We start from the raw sequence: 23,004 nt of genomic DNA on the forward strand, positions 1-23,004 counted from the left end.
GTGGCATATTAATTTTAAAGTGGTACTCTCAAAAATCTTATAATGCACTTTAATGTACATGTACATGTATGTGGCTTGTGTATGTGAATTTATTAATGTTTTATGTAAGTCTGACGACATCCTTGGATAGTATAGTAGGGCCGGGCAATATATCCATATTATATAGATATTGTGATATGAGACTAAATGTAAATGGACTGTTCTTATATAGCGCTTTTCTAGTCACAACAACTACTCAAAGCGCTTTTACATAGTACAGGAACCATTCACCATTCACAAACAACAAGTCAGGGTTCAGTGTCTTGCCCAAGGACACTTCGACATGGGACTGCAGGGCCAAGGATCAAACCACCAACTTTCTGATTGGCAGGCAACCACTCTACCACTGAGCCACAACTGGTGGTAACAACAAAATAAGTTACCATAGTTATGCGGATGACACACAAATTTACATAACATAATCACCAGGGAACTATAGCCCAATACAACAATTAAATATGTGCATTGAACAGATTAATGATTGGATGTGCCAGAACTTTCTTAAATTAAATTAAGGAAAAACGGAGGTGGTTGTTTTTGGAGCAAAAGAGGAACGATTGAAAGTCAGCGCTCAGCTTCAAACGACAATGTTAAAAACAACAGACAAAGCAAGAAATCTTGGTGTAGTCATGGACTCAGACGTGAATTTTAAAAGCCACATTAACATAATTAAAAAATCAGCCTATTATCACCTTAAAAATATATCAAGGGTTAAAGGACTTATGTCTCAGCAGGATCTGGAAAAACTTGTCCATGCTTTTATCTTCAGTAGACTTGACTACTGTAACGGTTTCTTTACAAATCTCCCTAAAAAAATCAATCAGATAACTGCAGCTGATTCAGAACGCTGCTGCTCAAGTCCTCACTAAAACCAAGAAAGTGGATCATATCACTCCAGTACTGAAGTCTCTACACTGGCTTCCTGTGCCTCAAAGAATTGATTTCAAAATACTTTTACTGGTATATAAATCACTAAATGATTTAGGGCCAAAATACATTTCTGATCTGCTACTACATTATCACCCAACCAGACCTCTCAGGTCGTCTGGGACAGGTCTACTTATTGTCCCCAGAGTCAGAACTAAACAGGGGGAAGCAGCGTTCAGTTTTTATGCTCCACATATTTGGAACAAACTCCCAGAAACCTGTAAGTCCGCTGCAACTCTCAGTTCTTTTAAATCTAAGCTAAAGACCTATCTTTTTGATGTTGCTTTTCTTAAATAATTAAGTAAACTTTAATTTCTTATACTGCACTGTAACTTTTATTCTTATACTGCACTATCAATTTTATTCTTGTCTTTTAATGTTTTTAATTTGTTTATCAATGTTTTTAAATTGCTTTTAATTGTCTTCTAACTGCTCTTTAATGTTTTATGTAAAGCACTTTGAATTGCCATGTTGCTGAAATGTGCTATACAAATAAAGCTGCCTTGCCTTGCCTTGCCTAAAATAAAATTAAATTAACCTCTGCTCTAGAGGGCACTTTTAACTTTACTGGAAGGGCACTTCATGTCAAAAACAGGCTCCAATTATTCCAAGAAAAAGACGTAATTTATTAACCGTGCAAGGGGCATTTTTTTCCACCCTGTTGTTACAGTTACACACATTACACACAGACCCCAAATACACACACATGCACAGGGCCTACATGCACAAAAGGAAACTGTAACATTTTAAATAGCATAATCAAATAAATGTATGTATTGCTTCGTTATTGAATTCAGTCATGTCTTGAGCCATTGTCTAGTATTAATCAGTACATTGTGATTAGACACTTGCAGGACATTTGGCAGCGGGGTCGTCCAGCCTTTCAGCGGTTCAAGTTTCTATGTTCGCTCCAACTGCCCATTCACCCTAACCCGTTTCACCCACAACCGGGTGGAATGTGATATCACCACACGGCGTGGTGACAACGGGCTGCTGGTCCAAGTTGAGATCATAATCAACAAAGTCAGGACTGTTGTGCAGAATGGGAGCATCCTGGTGGAGAAGAAAAGGTGATGCAGCTTCATTACACGAACACCGCAGCCACACAGAAAACCAAATGATGAATCAGTTTGATCTAGTTTGATAAACTCAAAATGTATAATCTAAAAAAGATAAATGACATTATTCACTTCATACTTGTTTTTATTCCGCTCAAGGACACAGACAAATTTTATAATCAAACCACAAATTATTTGCTATATCACATTTAATATCCATGATCAGAAAGGAGCTGGATAAAGACTAAATCAGCCACACTTAGAGTAAAAGTATGAGAATGCTGCAGGTGAATATTTTGCCAAAAAGCACAACTCATTCACTTACAATAGATTACATTTATACTTAGCCAAACAGCCATGTGGTTTTTATGCATTCTAAATGTTATTATTGTTAGTTGATTGTTGGCTTTGACTCTGGGCCACTGCATTATTAATAGTTTGCCTTTCATAGTTAAGTTAAATGAAAACATAAAGAGTGTTGTGACAATTCTGCAAGGTGACTAAGTGGACATTGTAATACTTAATATGTAACTAGTTTTATCCCTACTGATACAGTATCTCTGTATGTTTATTTGTTGACAGTGTTTCCCTTCCATACGACCACACCTACCAGCACATCTTTCACTACGGCATCTACACTAAACTGAAGAGCTCGCTGCTCCCTCTGTCTGTCACCTGGCACAATGTACCGGGAGGAATAGACTCTTTGTGGGTGAGTTGACAACATACAGTAGACACACACGAGAGCATAAACACAGGCACACAGATGCATGGACACATCATCCATATCCCATATCCATATAATATATAATAATAAATAGTAATTGGTACTGTTTCGGTACTGCCGAGCACTACCTGAAGGTTTTAAAAAAAATGTTTTACTTGTTGTTAAGGTGGAGCTAGATCAGGAGCTGAGCACCGACATGACTGGACTGTGTGGAAACAACGTCCCAGGTATGACGGTTAAATTACTAGAATTAGTAGCAAGATTGTATTCTAGCAATAGTAACATTAGCAGAAATACTTTAAGTAGTAGCAGCAAATATAGTGTTGACGGTAGAAGCAGTAGTACAAATAGTGGTTTTAATAGCCAATACATGAGTTTTCTATGGAATTGGTAAGCTTTTGTTTAGTTGTTTGTGATGTTAAATAAAAAAAAAGAGAAAATTTCAAAAGTAAAGTGAAACCATAAGTGTAAAATGAATGCTAATGTGAGGTTTTCTACTGTAGCTGATCATACGAATGCACACATTATGTTTATGCAAACTTTTGACATTTGTTTGCGTACAGTTTGCTCTAAGAATGTACAATTCTCATGAAATCAGGTGACAAGAAGCAGCTGGTTAAGGACAGCGTACTTCCTGAGGACACATGTCAAACCCGAGATCCTGTGTCCACTCTGAATCCAGTAAGTTAACTGTTGCAACAAATGTGTGTTACAATTTCAAACACAACCAAGTGGATTTTGGTACTGCTCCTCTGTATGTACTTTTCACTCACTGGAAAGAAGAACACAGTGTATGAATTAAATACACTAGGGACAACCCAAAAACATACTGTAATGCCAAAATATTGTGTCGTAAATGTCATACTGCAACTTATTTTTGTGTGTAAATTTACGTTTTTGGGAGGCAATCTATTCAGCTGTGTTTAACCATAAAATTGTTTAGTTTGAACACTCCAACACCATACACTATAATTCCTAGTTCCAGATGTTCAGTTGGTTTCTCTGATGATATTTGTAGGTATGCCAGCACTTTGTTTCCAGACTCTTTGATTGTCTGCCAAACAAGGCGATTGAGCTATATATCCAACTCTGTCAAGAGAACATTTACGGCTATGAAATGAGCAAATACATCAGCTGCGCTTTCTTCAGTGAAGTTGTCCAACAGTGTGGAAACGACATGGATATCAGGAAGACATGGAGAAGTGTAACCAAATGTGGTAGGTGCTCTTTAAAACTAGATTTTAAAGATCTTCAAATTGTTTTGCTCAAATTCATGTTTGGACACTTGATGAGCATGTTTCTGTGGGTTAATGCAGCGGAGCCAAGTTGTTCAGGAGACCTGGTTTATGTGGAACAGGGCGCGGCCTTTGTTCCCAGCTGCTCAAATCCAAACCCTAGATTCTCCAACCAAGAACTCACCAGCTCCTGTGTCTGCCCAGAGGGTGAGCACTGCCTGACTTCATCATGTAGCTCTTCACATGAAGTTTCATTGATTTTTGGTGTTTTTTTTTTGCCTGTGTGAGCCAAATAATAAAAGGTATATTAATTTGTGTTGTAGGCAAGGTGCTTAATGATCAGGCAGATGGCTTCCATTGTGTGAGTGTGTCCAGCTGCCCCTGTGTCTTTGCTGGTAGGAGATACTCACCCGGAGACGTGCGCACATCCAAGTGTCAGTCATGGTAAGTCAGCGGAAAAACTTACCGAATATCCATGAATTGCAGATTTCCATCTGGAATCAATATAATGATCCTATTTGAAGTTTTTGATTTACATTTCATCCTCATTTCTTTACACAGTGTGTGTGACAGTGGGAAATGGAAATGCTCTGAAAACAACTGCCCTACCAGATGTCTCATTGAAGGGCAGTTTGTGAGAACATTTGATGGCAAACAATATGCCCTCCCCGGTAAATGTACATATGTGGCTTCAAAGGTGAATATTTTTCCCACTACCCCAACATATAACATTAAAAATGTGGTCTTTTTTTATGATTCTCACTGTTTAAAAAAAAATGATTCTTTAAGGGTCTCAACTGGACGATAACAATCAAGTTTTCTGATAAGGCACCATCTCTGGAAACAGTCACTCTTCTGATTTCTCAGGTACAAGCAGTCTTTGAGAGTTGAATTTAAAACAATATGTTCTGTCAAACAGATGTCAAGCAACAGTTATGTACAGTCACTGAATTTTAATGTCTTTCTTTTTTGGATTTGCAGGACATGTATATGTTTTCAGACAACATGGTTAAATTCGGAAAGGAGGAGATCACTGAACTTCATCAGTCTGGTAAGAAAAAATACAAAATGGGAAGAATTGTTGTCCATTGCATCTGTTGACTGGACCTTAATTTGAAATATGTTATATGTCTGGTAGCCTAGTAATCCATCCATAATGGCTTTTTAACCCACTCACCCAATCACTTACCACTCTGTCACCTGTCAGATCACGCTCTGGTTTTCTGGCAGTCCTCCATGTATGTCCAGGTCCACACATCGTTTGGTATGAAGATCCAAGTCCAGGTGTCTCCTGAAATCCAGCTGTACATCACCCCACCCAGAAACCACACAGAGGTGATCTCAGGTTAGGATCTCAGTCCACTAACAAATCAAAATATATTGACATCAACATTCTTTGGGATTCACTTCCATCGTGGCTAAGAAATTACCAAATAAAAATGTCTATATGCTCTGGCATGGTTAATCATAGTTGGTCTGTCATTCAGGTCTTTGTGGAAACGACAACAGTGACACCACAGACGACTTCACCACCAGCAGCAGGATCATCGAGAACTCTGCTCAACCTTTTGCTCAGTCCTGGAGTGTGGGTGACTGTCGGGTGAACATACCCAGCACCTGTATCAACACAGACAATGGTACCATTTAATAATAAAAATGTTACTTTAAAATGTTGGAAATATGTGTATAAATTCATACATAATGTTTTATTTGTCTAAAAAAAATCAGACATGAAAGAATATATTACACTTTGGAATGCTAATTAGTTTGCACTTGCTTGCTTGTCTGAGATACTTTTAAAGCTTCAGTGCATAACTTTTGATATTAATGAACATCCGTTTCATTCAAGCCATTCCCAAATGAGTTGCTACAAAGCCAATGAAGACTATCAGCTCCACACAACTCTCTCTGTATTTCTCAGTATGACTATGTTCAGAAGATTGTGGCGTCCGGTGACTTTTGAGCGCAGAAACTTGAATGAAGATAATTACCTCTTCTGAAGAGTCCATCATATTTTTTTAATCCATTGTATCCTCCGTGGCTACTAGCAACTGCGTGCCAACAGTTTTGCTGTCATTACTTCGAATTCCTCATGGAGGCAACAGAAAATACACACTATAGCTTTAAATACAAGGTAAAACAAATATATTTCATGATCTCTGATCTCAATATGTATTTTTGCAGAAATATTTGCTGATGAAAAGTGCTCTGTGTTGACAAACCCAACTGGAGTATTTGCTCCATGCCATGGTTATATCCCAATTGATCACTACCACACGGTGAGACTTGCACTGAACTTTTATAAGTTTTGTCATTTTTAGCAATTAACTGTCATTGACATATCAATGTGTGACTCTATAACAAAAAAAATATTTTTATTTTCAGGCTTGCATCCAAAGAACTTGTAACTGTGGCAGCAGTCTGCCGCAGTGCTTGTGTGTTGCCCTGGGCAGCTATGCCAAAGCCTGTGCCAATCTGGGTGTTGTAATTGGTGCCTGGAGGAGAGCCACCAACTGCAGTGAGTTCAGCTTTGATAAATATACAAGTTATTCTGTCTGCATCGTCCCACTTTATTGTTCACAGTCCACTGAAAACAATTCTCTTGTTGTTTTTCACTTTTGCGATAATGATAAAAGCATGATTAGGTACAGCTAGGTTGAATCAACAACCGTGTTACAATTGCCAAGAGTGGAAGTTTGTTAATGGAAATGTCACATATTAGTACTAGTAGTAATACAAATCAGTGGCATATTTAATGGTAATCACAATGTTGTGTTGCAGCTTTGAAATGTCAGAAGAACCAAGTATTCTCCTACAACATGCAAGCCTGCAACCACACATGCCGTTCCCTGTCTGGCCCTGACCCTCGCTGTGGGCTGGAAGACGCTCCTGTGGAGGGCTGTGGCTGTCCAGAGGGAACTCACCTGAACCAAGGAGACACCTGTTCCACAAAGGCAGAGTGCGATTGTCACTACTACCGCGGTACAACGCCCCCAGGCCCTGTTGTTATCGACAGTCGACAGTGGTGAGCTGACCATCTAAGTACAGATTACGGACACTTAAAATGCTTGAATACCATTTATCTTAACATTTTACATCTGTAGTTTACTTTCCCAGTGGCTGAGGCTATTACTCACTGTCTGCCCTAACCAAATCTTCCCAATGCTGTTATAGTATGCTCAATTGTGTAGTCAATCCCGGTGATGTACACATACTTGTTGTGTATCTTTTATATCTGTAACCAAATGCTGTGTCTATTGCAGTGTCTGTGAGAATGGAGAACTGGAATGTTCTCAGGATTGTGGTAAATATAAATACATATTCCTTTATCATAAGCATAGCTAAATTATACTGATCCTTCGTTACATTTGCTCCATTGTTGGAAATTCACCCAGAATTCTGGTAATAAAAAATCCCTTTAACTCTATAATAATGTTTTAATTTCATGATTGTTTGCATCAGGGTGCAGAAATGGGAAGGTTTGTGTTCATTGCTCCAAGAATGTTGTTAACACAGCTCCGAAAACCTGTGACAGTCTCAGCAAACCAATGGTAGGTCAACAGATATATATAATTATGTACACTGCTGGCTTATTCTTGTATTGTTATAGAATATATTATGACTTAACATATTTTTGTGGTGATGTGATGCTTTTTTTTGAGAGCAACTACTTCTGAAAGCTCTCATTTTAATTTTTACATAAACTTCCTGTCAGTGAATTGCATCCCTAAAATATCCCCTTTGTCCAAAACAGGTTTCCTTAATTGTGATGGAGGGTAAAACATTTCCTTGAGCTAAAAGATTTTCTTTTGGTGTGATTTCCAGGGTGCCTGTGAGAGTGGCTGTTACTGCCCAAATGACCAGTACGAAGATCACCGTGGAAACTGTGTTTCTCTGTACAACTGCACCTGTATGTACAGTGGCAAAGTATTTAGTGCAGGACAGCATGTCAAAACCAACTGTAAAACATGGTAACGCCTGCATTATTGCTGCTTTCCTATTTGTTAATTCAAAAAGTCTTTTTTTCCCCTTGAAAAGCTAATAAAACCATGATGCAGAGGCTGACTGAACTGTTTACATCACTCTATCTCGCAGTGTCTGTGGTCAGGGTCAGTGGGACTGCAAAGACGAGCCGTGTCCTGGGAAATGTCAAGTTTACGGAAACGGACACTACCAGACCTTTGACTCCAAATGGTACCGCTTTGATGGACAATGTCAGTACACACTTGTAGAGGTGAGACCAAACATGAAAGTGGAAACAAAATCCACTGCTCACATGTTTCTTTGCTGAAGCCTTGGCCTCCAAAGCACCACAGACACAGTAAAGGACACAGTATATCAACTAAATACTACAGGGCATTTAAAAAAAGATATAGGCTAAAGTTTACCATATCTTTCATAAGGGTATGTATCTAACTGTGATCTTTTTACTTCAGGATGACTGTGGAAGTAGAAACGGCACCTTCTCTGTCAGAGTGGAGGGTGTCCCCTGCTGTGATGAGGCGCTTACCTGCTCTCGCTCTATCGTCCTCAACCTGCAGGTAGACGACTGTTTCTGGGATTCACATTTTTCTTCACTAAGACCCTGAGCTATTGTCCACATGTTTATCATCTGTCTTACTATCATCATGCTGTAATATCCATTCCTCTATTCATTCATTTTCATCTTCACACACTTCACGAGTCAAGTAAGTTGTTACATACTCGGATCATTCAGTCATCATTAAAGAATAAATATATGATGGATTTTATGGCAGATCAATAGAATCAGTAAAGTCTGGTAACTTCTCCCTTATCAATTACATTTCTTTTCCTCATAATGAGTTGTACCTGTGCTGTCCTTAAAGGGCGAGGTCACCCTGACACTGAGTGACATGAAGGTGACCAGACGCCATCATGAAGGCTGGACTCTGAAGGACCATTCCCTTTACTCCACACACACTGTGGGACTCTACATCATAATCTCAGTGCCAAGCAGAGGGATAACTCTAATCTGGGACAAACACACCCGGATCACCATAGAGCTGCATGAAAAATGGAGGGTAAGTGATTTTAAAATGTAGTGGTTAATGTATCACTTGTGATTACACACTTTGATCCTCAGTATAAATTAATATTAGAAACTACTCAACATAAGGTGATTTTTTTAAATCTAAAATCCACATTTTGTTCAATTGCTTAATGTCTTTTTGCTTGAAAATGTCCGACTTTGGCAGTATCAGAAAACATTATGTTTCAGCATTAACCATTGCTGATACCATGATCCATCCAGTCAGCAATTCCTTTAATTTTAAGTGTAATTTCTGAACTTTTTAACCATCTCTCCTGCAGAACAGAGTGTGCGGCCTCTGTGGGAATTTTGACTTCAACGAGATGAATGACCTACAGATAAGTGGCTCAGCAGGTAAATGGGTCTTCTCTTTGTTTTATGACGGACTTTTACTTTTGTCATGGTGGTCAAAATAACACAAGAATTTATTCTTTTAGTGGTGTCCAGTCCCCTGGCATTTGGCAACAGCTGGAAAGCCGCCACACCCCCTTGCTCTGATGTGACCAAAGAGATATTTCCATGTGAACGCAACTCTTACTGCTTAGCCTGGGCCCAGCGGCGCTGTATGATCATTAAAGGAGACACATTCAAAGATTGCCACTTAAAAGTATGCATTTTATCATGCTACCAACACTTACAGTAATACCCTTTATAGAGAGAGCCCTTAACGTCTATTCTGGGTGTTCTACAATCCCCAGGTGGAGCCAGATCCCTACTACCAAGCCTGCGTGCAGGAGTCCTGCTCCTGTGAGTTTGAAGGGAAGTTTCTGGGCTTCTGCACAGCTGTGGCAGCCTACGCAGAGGTCTGCAGCGACCAGAATGTGTGTGTAAAATGGAGGACACCTGATTTGTGCCGTAAGTTAAGACCTTTTTTCCCCCTTACTAACATTAATTTAAACTTAACTATAAAAGCCATAGTTTTTCAGATGGGAGGGAGGTAACAGTAATGTGACATTTAATAACAATTTTAAACTTCTCCGTGAACCATCACCTTATCGTGGTGGAGAGGTTTGTGTGTCTCTGTGAACCTGAGGGCTGTGTTGTCTGGAGCTTTGTGCTCCTGGTAGGGTCTCCCAAGGCAAAGTGGTCTCAGGTGAGGGGCCAGACAAAGAATGGTTCAAAAACCCCAATGAAAAAGCTAAGCAGAGATGGAGTGACCCTGCCCGGAGGAAGCCCGGGCCCCCGTCTGGAGCCAGGCCCAGACGGTGGGCTGCGTCGGCGAAGCGCCTGGTGGCGGGTTTGCCACGGAGCTCGCCGGGCACAGCCCGAACAAGCTACGTGGCAACTCCTCTCCATTCCATGGGCCCACCACCTGTGGGAGGAACCGTTGGGGTCGGGTGCGATGCCACATGGGTGGCAGTGAAGGTCAGGGGCCTCGACGGACCAGACCCGGGCAGCAGACGCTGGCTCTGGGGACGTGGAACGTCACCTCTCTGTGGGGAAGGAGCCGGAACTGGTGCGGGAGGTGGGCGCTACCGGTTAGATCTGGTGGGGCTTACCTCACGCACAGTCTCGGTTCTGGAACCATACTCCTGGATAGGGGTTGGACTCTTTTCTTCTCCGGAGTTGCCCAGGGTGTGAGGCGCCCGGGCGGGTGTGGGGATACTCACAAGCCCCGGCTGGCGCCGCTGTGTTGGAGTTTACCCCGTGGACGAGAGGGTCGCCTCCCCCACGCCTGCGGGTTGTGGGGGGGAAAACTCTGACTGTTGTTTGTGCATATGCACCAAACAGGAGTTCGGAGTATTCGGCCTTCTTGGAGACCTTGACTGGAGTCCTGCATGGGGCTCCAGTGGGGGACTCCATTGTTCTGCTGGGGACTTCAACGCACACGTGGGCAATGATGGAGACACCTGAGAGGCGTGATTGGGAGGAACGGCCTCCCTGATCTAAACCAGAGTGGTTGTTTGTTGTTGGACTTCTGTGCTAGTCATGGATTGTCTATAACGAACACCATGTTCGAACATAGGGATGCTCATAAGTGTACCTGGTACCAGAGCACCCTAGGCCGAAGGTCAATGATCGATTTCATAATCGTTTCATCTGATCTGAGGCCGTATGTTTTGGACACTCGGGTGAAGAGAGGGGCAGAGCTGTCAACCGATCACCATCTGGTGGTGAGTTGGGTCAGAGGGTGGGGGAAGACTCTGGACAGACCTGGTAAGCCCAAACGTGTAGTGCGGGTAAATTGGGAACGTCTGGAGGAGGCCCTGTCCAACAGACTTTCAACTCACACCTCCGGCGGAGCTTTTCGTGCATCCCTGTGGAGGCTGGGGGCATTGAACCCGAGTGGACAATGTTCAAAGTTTCCATTGCTGAAGCTGCAGCGAGGAGCTGTGGTCTTAGGGTCTTAGGTGCCTCAAGGGGCGGTAACCCACGAACACCGTGGTGGACAACGGTGGTCAGGGAAGCCGTCCGACTGAAGAAGGAGTCTTTCCGGGATATGTTATCCCGGAGGACTCCGGAGGCAGTTGCAGGGTACCGAAGGGCCCGAAGGGCTGCAGCCTCTGCCGTGAAAGAGGCAAAGCAGCGGGTGTGGGAGAAGTTTGGAGAAGACATGGAGAAGGACTTTCGGTCGGCACCAAAGTGCTTCTGGAAAACTGTTCGCCACCTCAGGAGGGGGGGCGGGGAACCATCCAAGCTGTGTACAGTAAGGATGGGACACTGTTGACCTCAACTGAGGAGGTAATAGGGCGGTGGAAGGAGCACTTTGAGGAACTCCTGAATCCGACTAATACGCCCTCTATGTTAGAGGCAGAGCTGGAGGATAATGGGGGATTGTCGTCGATTTCCCAGGCGGAAGTCACTGATGTAGTCAAACAACTACACAGTGGCAAAGCCCCGGGATTGATGAGATCCGTCCAGAAATGCTCAAGGCTCTGGGTGTGGAGGGGCTGTCCTGGTTGACACGCCTTTTCAACATTGCGTGGAAGTCTGGGACGGTGCCAAAGGAGTGGCAGACTGGGGTGGTGGTTCCCCTTTTAAAAAGGGGGACCAGAGGGTGTGTGCCAATTATAGGGGTATCACACTTCTCAGCCTCCCTGGTAAAGTCTACTCCAAGGTGCTGGAAAGGAGGGTTCGGCCAATAGTCGAACCTCGGGTTGAGGAGGAACAATGCGGATTCCGTCCTGGTCGTGGAACAACGGACCAGCTCTTCACTCTCGCAAGGATCCTGGAGGGAGCCTGGGAGTATGCCCAACCGGTCTACATGTGTTTTGTGGATTTGGAGAAGGCGTATGACCGGGTCCCCGGGAGATACTGTGGGAGGTGCTGCGGGAGTATGGGGTGAGGGGTCTCTTCTCAGGGCCATCCAATCTCTGTACAACCAAAGCGAGAGCTGTGTCCGGGTTCTCGGTAGTAAGTCGGACTCTTTTCAGGTGAGGGTTGGCCTCCGCCAGGGGGCTGCGCTTTGTCACCAATCCTGTTTGTAGTATTTATGGACAGGATATCGAGGGTGTAGTCGGGTGGGGAGGGGTTGCAGTTTGGTGGGCTGGGGATCTCATCGCTGCTCTTTGCAGATGATGTGGTCCTGATGGCATCATCGGCCTGCGACCTTCAGCACTCACTGGATCGGTTCGCAACCGAGTGTGAAGCGGTTGGGATGAGGATCAGCACCTCTAAATCTGAGGCCATGGTTCTCAGCAGGAAACCGATGGAATGCCTTCTCCAGGTAGGGAATGAGTCCTTACCCCAAGTGAAGGAGTTCAAGTACCTTGGGGTTGTGTTCGCGAGTGAGGGGACAATGGAGCGGGAGATTGGTCGGAGAATCGGGCGCAGCGGGTGCGGTATTGCATTCAATCTATCGCACCGTTGTGATTTAAAAGAGAGCTTAGCCAGAAGGCAAAGCTCTCGATCTACCGGTCAGTTTTCGTTCCTACCCTCACCTATGGTCATGAAGGCTGGGTCATGACCGAAAGAACGAGATCCAGGGTACAAGCGGCTGAAATGGGTTTCCTCAGGAGGGTGGCTGGCGTCTCCCTTAGAGATAGGGTGAGAAGCTCAGTCATCCGTGAGGAGCTCGGAGTAGAGCCGCTGCTCCTTTGCGTCGAAAGGAGCCAGTTGAGGTGGTTCGGGCATCTGGTAAGGATGCCCCTGGGGCCTCCCTAGGGAGGTGTTCCAGGCACGCCCAGCTGGGAGGAGGCCTCGGGAAGACCCAGGACTAGGTGGAGGGATTATATCTCCAACCTGGCCTGGGAACGCCTCGGGATCCCCCAGTCGGAGCTGGTTAATGTTGCTCGGGAAAGGGAAGTTTGGGGTCCCCTGCTGGAGCTGCTCCCCCCGCGACCCGACACCGGATAAGCGGACGAAGATGGATGGATTTAAACTTAAATCCTTAAAAAAGAACATAGATTAGATCAGCACTAGTCACTTGAGTCTTGATACTAAATTGTCACGTCACAAGGTAAAACTAACTTTTTTATGCTATGCTAAGAATGCTAAAGATGCATCACCTCTCCGTTAAGTTTACTTTTGTGCAAAAGATTTCAATAACTTGACACACACAGTACATTACAGTCAGACAATTTGAAAGTAAATATCAAAGTTTATTTTCACTAGTATTTCACATACTTTATATACTTTTACATAATGTTTTATTAATATTAAAATATTTCTTTGTCATTATGCAGAGGACTGACACTGTGCAAGACAGATAAATAATCAAGCAATATAGCCAACAATTCATATGATGAAAAGTCTGTCAATTATTATTGGACTAAACTATAACAATTTAACTTGGGATAATTTAAACCTTAGCGGTCTACTGTGACTTCTATAACGAGCAAGGCCAGTGTAGCTGGCACTATGAAGCCTGTGGTGAGATGCTAACCTGCGGCAAAGACAACTACCTCAATCACAAGTTGGAAGGTAAGCAGACTTTTTCAGTTGTATTCAAATATAAGAACATAACTTAATTCTCAGTCATCAGTTGACTTTAAAGAAAATGAAAATAATGTCCTAATGTAACTTAGTTTGTGTCTAATTTTGGCATTATTGCACACAAACCTGGCATTTAAATGAAATACTCACAATTTAGATATCAATTGAAAGTTTTTTTCTAGTCAGTGTTTAGTAATCCATTTGCAACCATAAAGAACACATTTTGTTTATTATTGAAAGGTTGCTACCCCAGATGTTCAAGGGAAGTGCCATACTATGATGAAAATACTGGTGAATGCACTAAATTGAAGAACTGCACCTGTTATTTTAATGACACTGTCATTCAGCCTGGGGCAACGGTCATGATACAGACTATAGAGTGGTAAGTTAGGCCATTCACAATGTATATACAGTATGTCTAAATATGTACATTTTCATTGTAACCAATATGAAAAAATATAATTTTAGAAAATTACTGGTACATTGACAATTGGATATTTCTGACTCTCTTGTGTTATCCTTGTTAGCCGCTGTGTAAATGGATCAATAAACTGTCGTAAGTATGAATTATACCTCTACATTTACTACTGCATGCATCTATTGCCAGGCAGTAATACACAAATATTAAATGGGGTTTTCTGGCAATTAGCTTTTTAAATGTTTTAAATTAAAAGTATATTTTGTGTCTACACAGAACCTCCAACCACCACCACTCCACCTACCACCACTTCCACCACTACACCTTACACCACTACACCTACCACCACTACACCTTACATCACTACCACCACTACACCTACCACCACTACACCTTACACCACTACACCTACCACCACTACACCTACCACCACTACACCTTACACCACTACACCTACCACCACTACACCTTACATCACTACCACCACTACACCTACCACCACTCCCACCACTACACCTACCACCACTACACCTTACATCACTACCACCACTACACCTACCACCACTCCCACCACTACACCTACCACCACTACACCTTACATCACTACCACCACTACACCTCACACCACTACACCTTACACCACTACACCTTACACCACTACACCTACCACCACTACACCTCACACCACTACACCTTACACCACTACACCTACCACCACTACACCTTACACCACTACACCTCACACCACTACACCTAGCACAACTACACCTACCACCACTTCCACCACTACACCTACCACCACTACACCTTACATCACTACCACCAGTACACCTACCACTACTCCCACCACTACACCTACCACCACTACACCTTACACCACTACACCTACCACCACTACACCTTACATCACTACCACCACTACACCTACCACCACTACACCTTACACCACTACACCTAGCACCACGACACCTACCACCACTTCCACCACTACACCTACCACCACTACACCTTACACCACTACACCTACCACCACTACACCTACCACCATTACACCTTACATCATTACCACCACTACACCTACCACCACTCCCACCACTACACCTACCACCACTCCCACCACTACACCTACCACCACTACACCTACCACCACTACACCTTACACCACTACACCTACAACCACTATACCTTACACCACTACACCTACCACCATTACACCTACCACCACTCCCACCACTACACCTAGCACCACTACACCTACCACCACTTCCACCACTACACCTACCACCACTACACCTTACACCACTACACCTACCACCACTACATCTACCACCACTACACCTATCACCACTACCACCACTACACCTACCACCACTACACCTTACATCATTACCACCACTACACCTACCACCACTCCCACCACTACACCTACCACCACTACACCTACCACCACTCCCACCATTACAACTCCCACCACTACCACCACTACACCTACCACCACTCCCACCACTACACCTTACACCACTACACCTACTACCACTACACCTTACACCACTACACCTCACACCACTACACCTAGCACAACTACACCTACCACCACTTCCACCACTACACCTACCACCACTACACCTTACATCACTACCACCAGTACACCTACCACCACTTCCACCACTACACCTACCACCACTGCACCTTCCACCACTACACCTACCACCACTACACCTTACATCACTACCACCACTACACCTACCACCACTCCCACCACTACACCTACCACCACTACACCTTACACCACTACACCTACCACCATTACACCTACCACCACTCCCACCACTACACCTAGCACCACTACACCTACCACCACTACACCTTACACCACTACACCTACCACCACTACACCTTACATCATTACCACCACTACACCTACCACCACTTCCACCACTACACCTACCACCACTACACCTACCACCACTACACCTACCACCACTACACCTATCACCACTACACCTTACATCACTACCACCACTACACCTACCACCACTCCCACCACTACACCTACCACCACTACACCTTACATCATTACCACCACTACACCTACCACCACTCCCACCACTACACCTACCACCACTACACCTACCACCACTCCCACCATTACAACTCCCACCACTACCACCACTACACCTACCACCACTCCCACCACTACACCTACCACCACTACACCTTACACCACTACACCTACCACCATTACACCTACCACCACTCCCACCACTACACCTAGCACCACTACACCTACCACCACTTCCACCACTACACCTACCACCACTACACCTACCACCACTACACCTATCACCACTACACCTTACATCACTACCACCACTACACCTACCACCACTCCCACCACTACACCTAACACCACTACACCTTACATCATTACCACCACTACACCTACCACCACTCCCACCACTACACCTACCACCACTACACCTACCACCACTCCCACCATTACAACTCCCACCACTACCACCACTACACCTACCACCACTCCCACCACTACACCTTACACCACTACACCTACCACCACTACACCTTACACCACTACACCTACCACTACTACACCTTACACCACTACACCTCACACCACTACACCTAGCACAACTACACCTACCACCACTTCCACCACTACACCTACCACCACTACACCTTACATCACTACCACCAGTACACCTACCACCACTTCCACCACTACACCTACCACCACTACACCTCACACCACTACACCTACCACCACTACACCTTACATCACTACCACCACTACACCTACCACCACTCCCACCACTACACCTACCACCACTACACCTTACACCACTACACCTACCACCATTACACCTACCACCACTCCCACCACTACACCTAGCACCACTACACCTACCACCAATACACCTTACACCACTACACCTACCACCACTACACCTACCACCACTACACCTTACATCATTACCACCACTACACCTACCACCACTTCCACCACTACACCTACCACCACTACACCTTACACCACTACACCTACCACCACTACACCTACCACCACTACACCTATCACCACTACACCTTACAACCCACCAACCTTTCCACAAGTAGGGTGTAAGTGTAAAGACTTGAAGAGGAAAAAACACTGGACTTGCGGTGAGACGTGGACCGAGGACTGCTTTCATAAAAACTGTACAGATGGGAAGATAGAGTTGACTCCGGTGGTTTGCCCAATGCCCAATCCAATTCCAAACTGCCCCAGAGGCCAGGTCACAAGAGTCTCAGATGGATGCTGTGACACATGGAAGTGTGACTGTAAGTGTATCCTTGTTGTCTCCTCCACTGCTCTTGTTGGCCCTCATTTATCTTTTTATTATGTTCAATATTTGCCTCTACATATCTAATGAATGTATGAGTGTTTATTGTGTGTGGTTAGGCAGGGTATTTTATTCTAGAGTTCAAAGTGCTGCAAGATCATAAGTAATCTTGCTCCCAATTCCCTTAAACCAATCCGCACTGACGTACGTATCTCCTTATAACGCCACCCTCTGTGGGGCTGTACTTTGGGACATTGGTGCTTTGAACTAAATGCTAACATCAGCATGCTGATGCTAACATGCTGACATTGACAACATTAACATGCTAATGTTTAGCAGGTAATGTTTACTATGGTCACCATCTTTGTTTAATTTTTGCCACTCAGCATGAACCACAACGTACAGTTGAGGCTAATGGGAATGTTTCGCTGGTATTGGGTAATGATGTATTGGACAAATGTAAAATTTGATCAGATGATGGTACTAGAGATAAAGTAAGGGATCACCAAGGTCATTACAATGAATCCTTTGGGAAACATGAATGTACAGTATATACTAAATTTAATGGCAATCCATCCAATAGTTGTTAAGATATTTTAGTCTTGACGAAAGTGGTGAATTTACAGACCAACAAAGGCCATCCCTAGAGCCATGCTGCTGACGTGGCTAATTCTTTTCATTTTTTTTAAATAGATTTCTTGTTTTCTGTCCATACCTACTAAAATCACCTCTTACCCTCCCATAGGTCGCTGTGAGCTATCTGGAGATCCACACTACACCTCTTTCCAAGGTGTATACTTTGATTTCCTGGACGATTGCACTTACATCCTGGTGGAGGAGCAGTCCCCACATCATAATCTGACCATTGCTGTGGACAACTTCTACTGTGTGAAGGGCCTCCAAGGCTCCTGTGCTAAAGGCATCATCCTGAAATATCAGAACAACATAGCTACACTCAGTATCCTTCCCAATATGGTTAAGGTAGGATACAATATATCTGTATTTATTTATAGTATGTTATGTCACCTTGGCTCCTTAAACCATATATTTGCTATTTGGCTAGAAAGATGCTGATAATCATTTGTTTTTTTTCCTCTACTATTTAATAATATTATACTCTATTGAAAGAATAAGCAAGTTGGTTTGCTATTGATCAAATCTGCCCTAGGCCACTCTGAACAACGTAACCATTGAGCCACCATATGAGGAACATGGGTTGAGGTTTGAGACCACGGGGTACATAGTGTCAATCTACATCCCAGAGGTCCGCTCTTATGTCTCCCTCAGTCCGCGTTATAACCTGGTGGTCAGTCTGGCTATGGAGCACTTCGTCAACAACACCCAGGGACAATGTGGTGGGTAATGGATTAAAATGGATGGTCCATGTGTGTGGTGCACACAAGTGCATATTGTATATCCATTTTAACAGTAGGTGTTTGTGTGTAGAGTTTCACTTAATGCAAAAACCCTTCAAAACATGCTGCTTAATGAGCTTATAGGCTAAACAAGCCAAAAGGTATGTTTAGTTTAAAGCTGTGTTAAACACTTTCTGACCACCAGATGGCAGAAAGAAACCCTAATCCCAAAGAAACTTGTTGTCTGTGACCCAGTTTGCTTACTCACATTTTACCCCTACTTTTTTTCACCAGCCACTTTCTGTTTTTTTTAGATAGCATATATGCTGCATTTTTGAGGATTGTTTGCTGGAATGTCTGCATACAGTTTATATGGTCTACATGTGGGCCAGAGAATAATAAAAATGTGCTAAATGTGGCTACAAGCTGTATATAGAGTGTTTATGTCAATTCAAATGTATATGTGTATGTTGGACATCAGATTGCAGCTCTCCATCTTCTCTCCAGGTGTATGTGGTGGTGGATCATGTATCCGTAAAGGAGGGAAGATCGAGAAAGACAGCTGCTGTGATAAGACGGCCTATGACTGGGTGTACGCTGACCCGCTGAAGCCAGCCTGTGCTTCTGCACCAAGGGACAGACCTTGTGACTATGTACCCCCTATCCCATCCCCTCCAACCCCCTGCGCTGCGACCAGACTATGCGATCTGCTAGACCACCCGTAAGCTACACACACCTCTTTAGGGAATTGGTGGTAGAATTGAGAATTAGTGTGTTTGCTCACACTGTATATCATGAAAGAGAGGCACAAATATTGTCCTTTACTTAAGAGCTACTTCAGTGACTAATGCAGACACATAGTATCAACCACCCAGAGTCACCCCATATACCCAAGCTATAGCTTAACAACCTCCAAGCAACCACTTAGTAGTGACCTAGCAACCACCTAGTACCACCATAGAAAACATATGCTAGTTTTCTATATTGTTTCTTGTATTTTCAATGGTGTTTAACCTTGGCTGTCTGTCTCTCTGTGTATGTTTTGAGTTGTTGTATGTTGTATATTGGTATATTCTTTAACTATTGACTTACAATCTATCCTATTCTGTTTCCTCAGAGTCTTTTCAAATTGCAGCAGGTATGTGAATCTGAACTCTACAAAGAAGAACTGTGAGTTTGATTCATGCAGAAATGGTCCTTGCTCTTCACTAGAACAAGCTGCTGATGAATGCAAGAAGGCTGGTTTCTGTATTGACTGGAGAGTACTGACTAATGGAGGCTGTGGTATGTACAGTATCTTGCAATGTTTTTGCACACATTTGTGTTTTATGGACTTGTAATGATGTTTTGATTAAAAATGTCAATGATAACTTGTTCTTGTTCATGTTTCAGATGTGACATGTCCAAAAGGATTGGCTTACAGAGAATGTCGTAACAAGCTGGATGACTTCTGCGATGGAGGGTTTGCAAAGTTTACTTTTACTAAATAACACCCTTACACCCTTAAATTTTCCCCTGTCAAGAGTTCCACCATTTCTATTTGTCTTCTGTTTTGGCTATACAGGAGACAATATCCAGGAGCCTCCCTACAGAAAAACGAGGCTGGGTGTTTTTGTCCCAGCGGCCTCTTCAGGGCAGGAAATCACTCCGACATCTGTGTGTCTGACTGTGCCTGTGAGTAACATGGCCTATAAGGCTGACACTCACACCTAGACATATGTTCATAACTAGTGTTAATGTAGAGTTTGTGGCTTTTCCATCAGATTGTAAAGGACCACTCGGTGAGCCCAAACTGGTGAGTATCTTTGTTTCATCAGTGCCGAAATAGTAAAATCTCTGACTCTAGATTGGATTCCAGATTGAAAAATTATTTCTATACCTGTCTTCCAGCCTGGTGAGGTATGGCAGTCTGGCTGTAATATGTGTACATGCAACAACCAGACTCGCACAGAGAAGTGTTTTCCAAAAGCTCCTGTGCCACTTGTCACCTGTGGCCCCAATGCTGTGCTGGTAAACACCTCTTGCTGTGGTGATCAGATTTGTGGTAAGCGCTGGCACGTCATAATACTTTACAATAATTGGTTTAATCTCAGAGACTTTCTTTTCCTCACGTGATTCCGCCACCATTCATTTTTCAGTTGAGAAGACGTGCAGTTATCAAGGAAAAACATACAAGGTATGTTGTGTCTAATCTGATGACAGTAAAGGCAGGTGTTTCTTCTCCCTTAGAGGGAAAAAAAACACATTTTCCGTTGGAATGAATCATTGTACTGTTGTGTCTTGTCATATTTGTCATTGTGTGTGTAGGTTGGAGACAGATGGACGGATGCCGCCCATCCCTGCATGTCATATAATTGTGGCAAAGAGGGTATTCAGACTGAGACTAGAGTCTGTCCCACAGTAGAGTGTCAGGAGGTACTGCACACTGCCTGCTGTTGCTTAAAACTCATAACTGTACCATCTTACAAGCCTTATTCTCCACTCATAACTCGTGTATTACTCCAATTCCCACCAGCTAAAACAAGTTTTTCATTCATATTTATTGGGTGTGGGAAAAAAAACATTTTTGCTACACTGGGTATATAATGAAATGTAAAAGGTTAAGGGGATGGTAAACCATATGAAAAGTGATCAAAAGCTGATACACTAGAACCAAGCCATATGTAAGTGACAACAACAAACATTTACCATTTAGCTGTTGTGATCTATTCCCCAGGAGGACAGAATTTGGGATGATCAACACTGCTGCTTTACATGTAAGTCAAGTCTTAACTTGATAAAGAGGAAAACTGCATCTTCACATTTTCCTAAGTGTTTTGCTCCCACACATTACATTGCCTCCCGTATTAATTTCCCCTGACTCCAGGTAACCAGAGGTGTGCTCCAAAGGTGACCAGTATCAGTGTTACCGTAGACAACTGTACCACCGTCATGCAGATACCTGTGTGTCAGGGCCAGTGTGTGTCTCAGCCCAGGTAAGAAATATATCCCTGTCACTTATGAATAGCAGTTAACACATTTTGAGGTTTTTAGTGTTCATACTAAGGACTCCCATGTTGATTTTAGAGACTTTCCTGAATTTGAACTCTGGTTAAGGAGACAATAACACAACTCTATTCCTGCCTCTGTCTGTCTCACTCCCTCTCTCTCCTCCATCTTCCCTCCATACTCCACCTGTGCCTTGGCTCAGACTTTCCTTAATTTTAACCACATATCTGGAACAACCTCCCAGAAAACTGCAGGTCCGCCACAACTCTCAGTTCTTTTAAAGCAAGGCTGAAGACCTTTCTTTTTGATGTTGTCTTTCTTTAATTTCTTATACTGCACTGTGAATTTTATTCTCGTATTTTATCTGTTTTATATTTTTTATTTGTTTTTAATTGCTCTTTAATGTTTTATGTAAAGCACTTTGAATTGCCCTGTTGTTGAAATGTGCTATATAAATAAAATTGCCTTGCCTTGGTGAAATTACAATAACACATCTTGTCTCTCTCTCCCCCGCCCACCCACCGTGCCTTGGCTCATGGCAACAGTGTTGTGTTACACGGTGAGCTGCAGGTGGAGCAGAAGTGCGGATGCTGTCAGGAGTTGAGCTCAGAGAAGAGACCAGTAACTCTGCAGTGCTTTGACCGCACAATCAGACCCTTCACCTACAAGCACATCACCAGCTGTGAGTGCCGAGCCTGCAGCATTCTGGGCTGAAAAGTACTGACAGCTCAGACTGGAAGTATCCTTCAGATTTCCAAATTGAAATCTAATGTATTCAAATTTAATGGATTACTAATCAAAAATCCCTCCAATTGAACATGCTTTTTTCTATATTTAAAGCAATTACTAAATCTGTTTCCAGTCAAATAAACCAAATATGCATATAAGTATGTGTCTTCTTTCGGTGTACTATTAAACCCAACTTGGACCTGGTTTAAACATCCGTCCTGAGTCATACGATCAAAGATGGGCAGCTCAAATTGAGGGTAAA

General features: G+C 43.3%; 1 protein-coding gene across 1 annotated transcript in view; it reads left to right on the plus strand.

Annotated features, from left to right (window-relative positions):
- LOC114550516 (mucin-19) overlaps positions 1–22,884 on the plus strand; it is a 28,500-nt gene extending 5,616 nt beyond the window's left edge. Inside the window, exons 4-45 of the mRNA XM_028571324.1 lie at positions 1,811–2,036; positions 2,607–2,736; positions 2,918–2,978; positions 3,350–3,432; positions 3,770–3,968; positions 4,068–4,193; positions 4,310–4,430; positions 4,548–4,683; positions 4,776–4,853; positions 4,968–5,037; positions 5,194–5,331; positions 5,474–5,623; positions 6,171–6,265; positions 6,372–6,504; positions 6,768–7,011; positions 7,250–7,290; positions 7,449–7,537; positions 7,812–7,957; positions 8,082–8,220; positions 8,423–8,527; positions 8,834–9,028; positions 9,318–9,390; positions 9,474–9,643; positions 9,735–9,891; positions 13,789–13,899; positions 14,152–14,293; positions 14,439–14,467; positions 14,606–14,665; positions 17,420–17,668; positions 18,416–18,651; positions 18,839–19,025; positions 19,533–19,746; positions 20,143–20,309; positions 20,418–20,487; positions 20,590–20,699; positions 20,789–20,820; positions 20,916–21,069; positions 21,164–21,201; positions 21,333–21,440; positions 21,742–21,781; positions 21,892–22,000; positions 22,559–22,884. Coding sequence (XP_028427125.1) covers positions 1,811–2,036; positions 2,607–2,736; positions 2,918–2,978; positions 3,350–3,432; positions 3,770–3,968; positions 4,068–4,193; positions 4,310–4,430; positions 4,548–4,683; positions 4,776–4,853; positions 4,968–5,037; positions 5,194–5,331; positions 5,474–5,623; positions 6,171–6,265; positions 6,372–6,504; positions 6,768–7,011; positions 7,250–7,290; positions 7,449–7,537; positions 7,812–7,957; positions 8,082–8,220; positions 8,423–8,527; positions 8,834–9,028; positions 9,318–9,390; positions 9,474–9,643; positions 9,735–9,891; positions 13,789–13,899; positions 14,152–14,293; positions 14,439–14,467; positions 14,606–14,665; positions 17,420–17,668; positions 18,416–18,651; positions 18,839–19,025; positions 19,533–19,746; positions 20,143–20,309; positions 20,418–20,487; positions 20,590–20,699; positions 20,789–20,820; positions 20,916–21,069; positions 21,164–21,201; positions 21,333–21,440; positions 21,742–21,781; positions 21,892–22,000; positions 22,559–22,727 — 5,330 coding nt within the window. The 3' untranslated portion in view covers positions 22,728–22,884. The remainder of the gene's footprint in view (positions 1–1,810; positions 2,037–2,606; positions 2,737–2,917; positions 2,979–3,349; positions 3,433–3,769; positions 3,969–4,067; positions 4,194–4,309; positions 4,431–4,547; positions 4,684–4,775; positions 4,854–4,967; positions 5,038–5,193; positions 5,332–5,473; positions 5,624–6,170; positions 6,266–6,371; positions 6,505–6,767; positions 7,012–7,249; positions 7,291–7,448; positions 7,538–7,811; positions 7,958–8,081; positions 8,221–8,422; positions 8,528–8,833; positions 9,029–9,317; positions 9,391–9,473; positions 9,644–9,734; positions 9,892–13,788; positions 13,900–14,151; positions 14,294–14,438; positions 14,468–14,605; positions 14,666–17,419; positions 17,669–18,415; positions 18,652–18,838; positions 19,026–19,532; positions 19,747–20,142; positions 20,310–20,417; positions 20,488–20,589; positions 20,700–20,788; positions 20,821–20,915; positions 21,070–21,163; positions 21,202–21,332; positions 21,441–21,741; positions 21,782–21,891; positions 22,001–22,558) is intronic.
- The last annotated feature ends 120 nt before the right edge of the window (positions 22,885–23,004 follow it).

This window comes from Perca flavescens, chromosome 23 (genome assembly GCF_004354835.1).
Source record: "Perca flavescens isolate YP-PL-M2 chromosome 23, PFLA_1.0, whole genome shotgun sequence".
NCBI classification, from domain to species: Eukaryota; Metazoa; Chordata; class Actinopteri; order Perciformes; family Percidae; genus Perca; species Perca flavescens.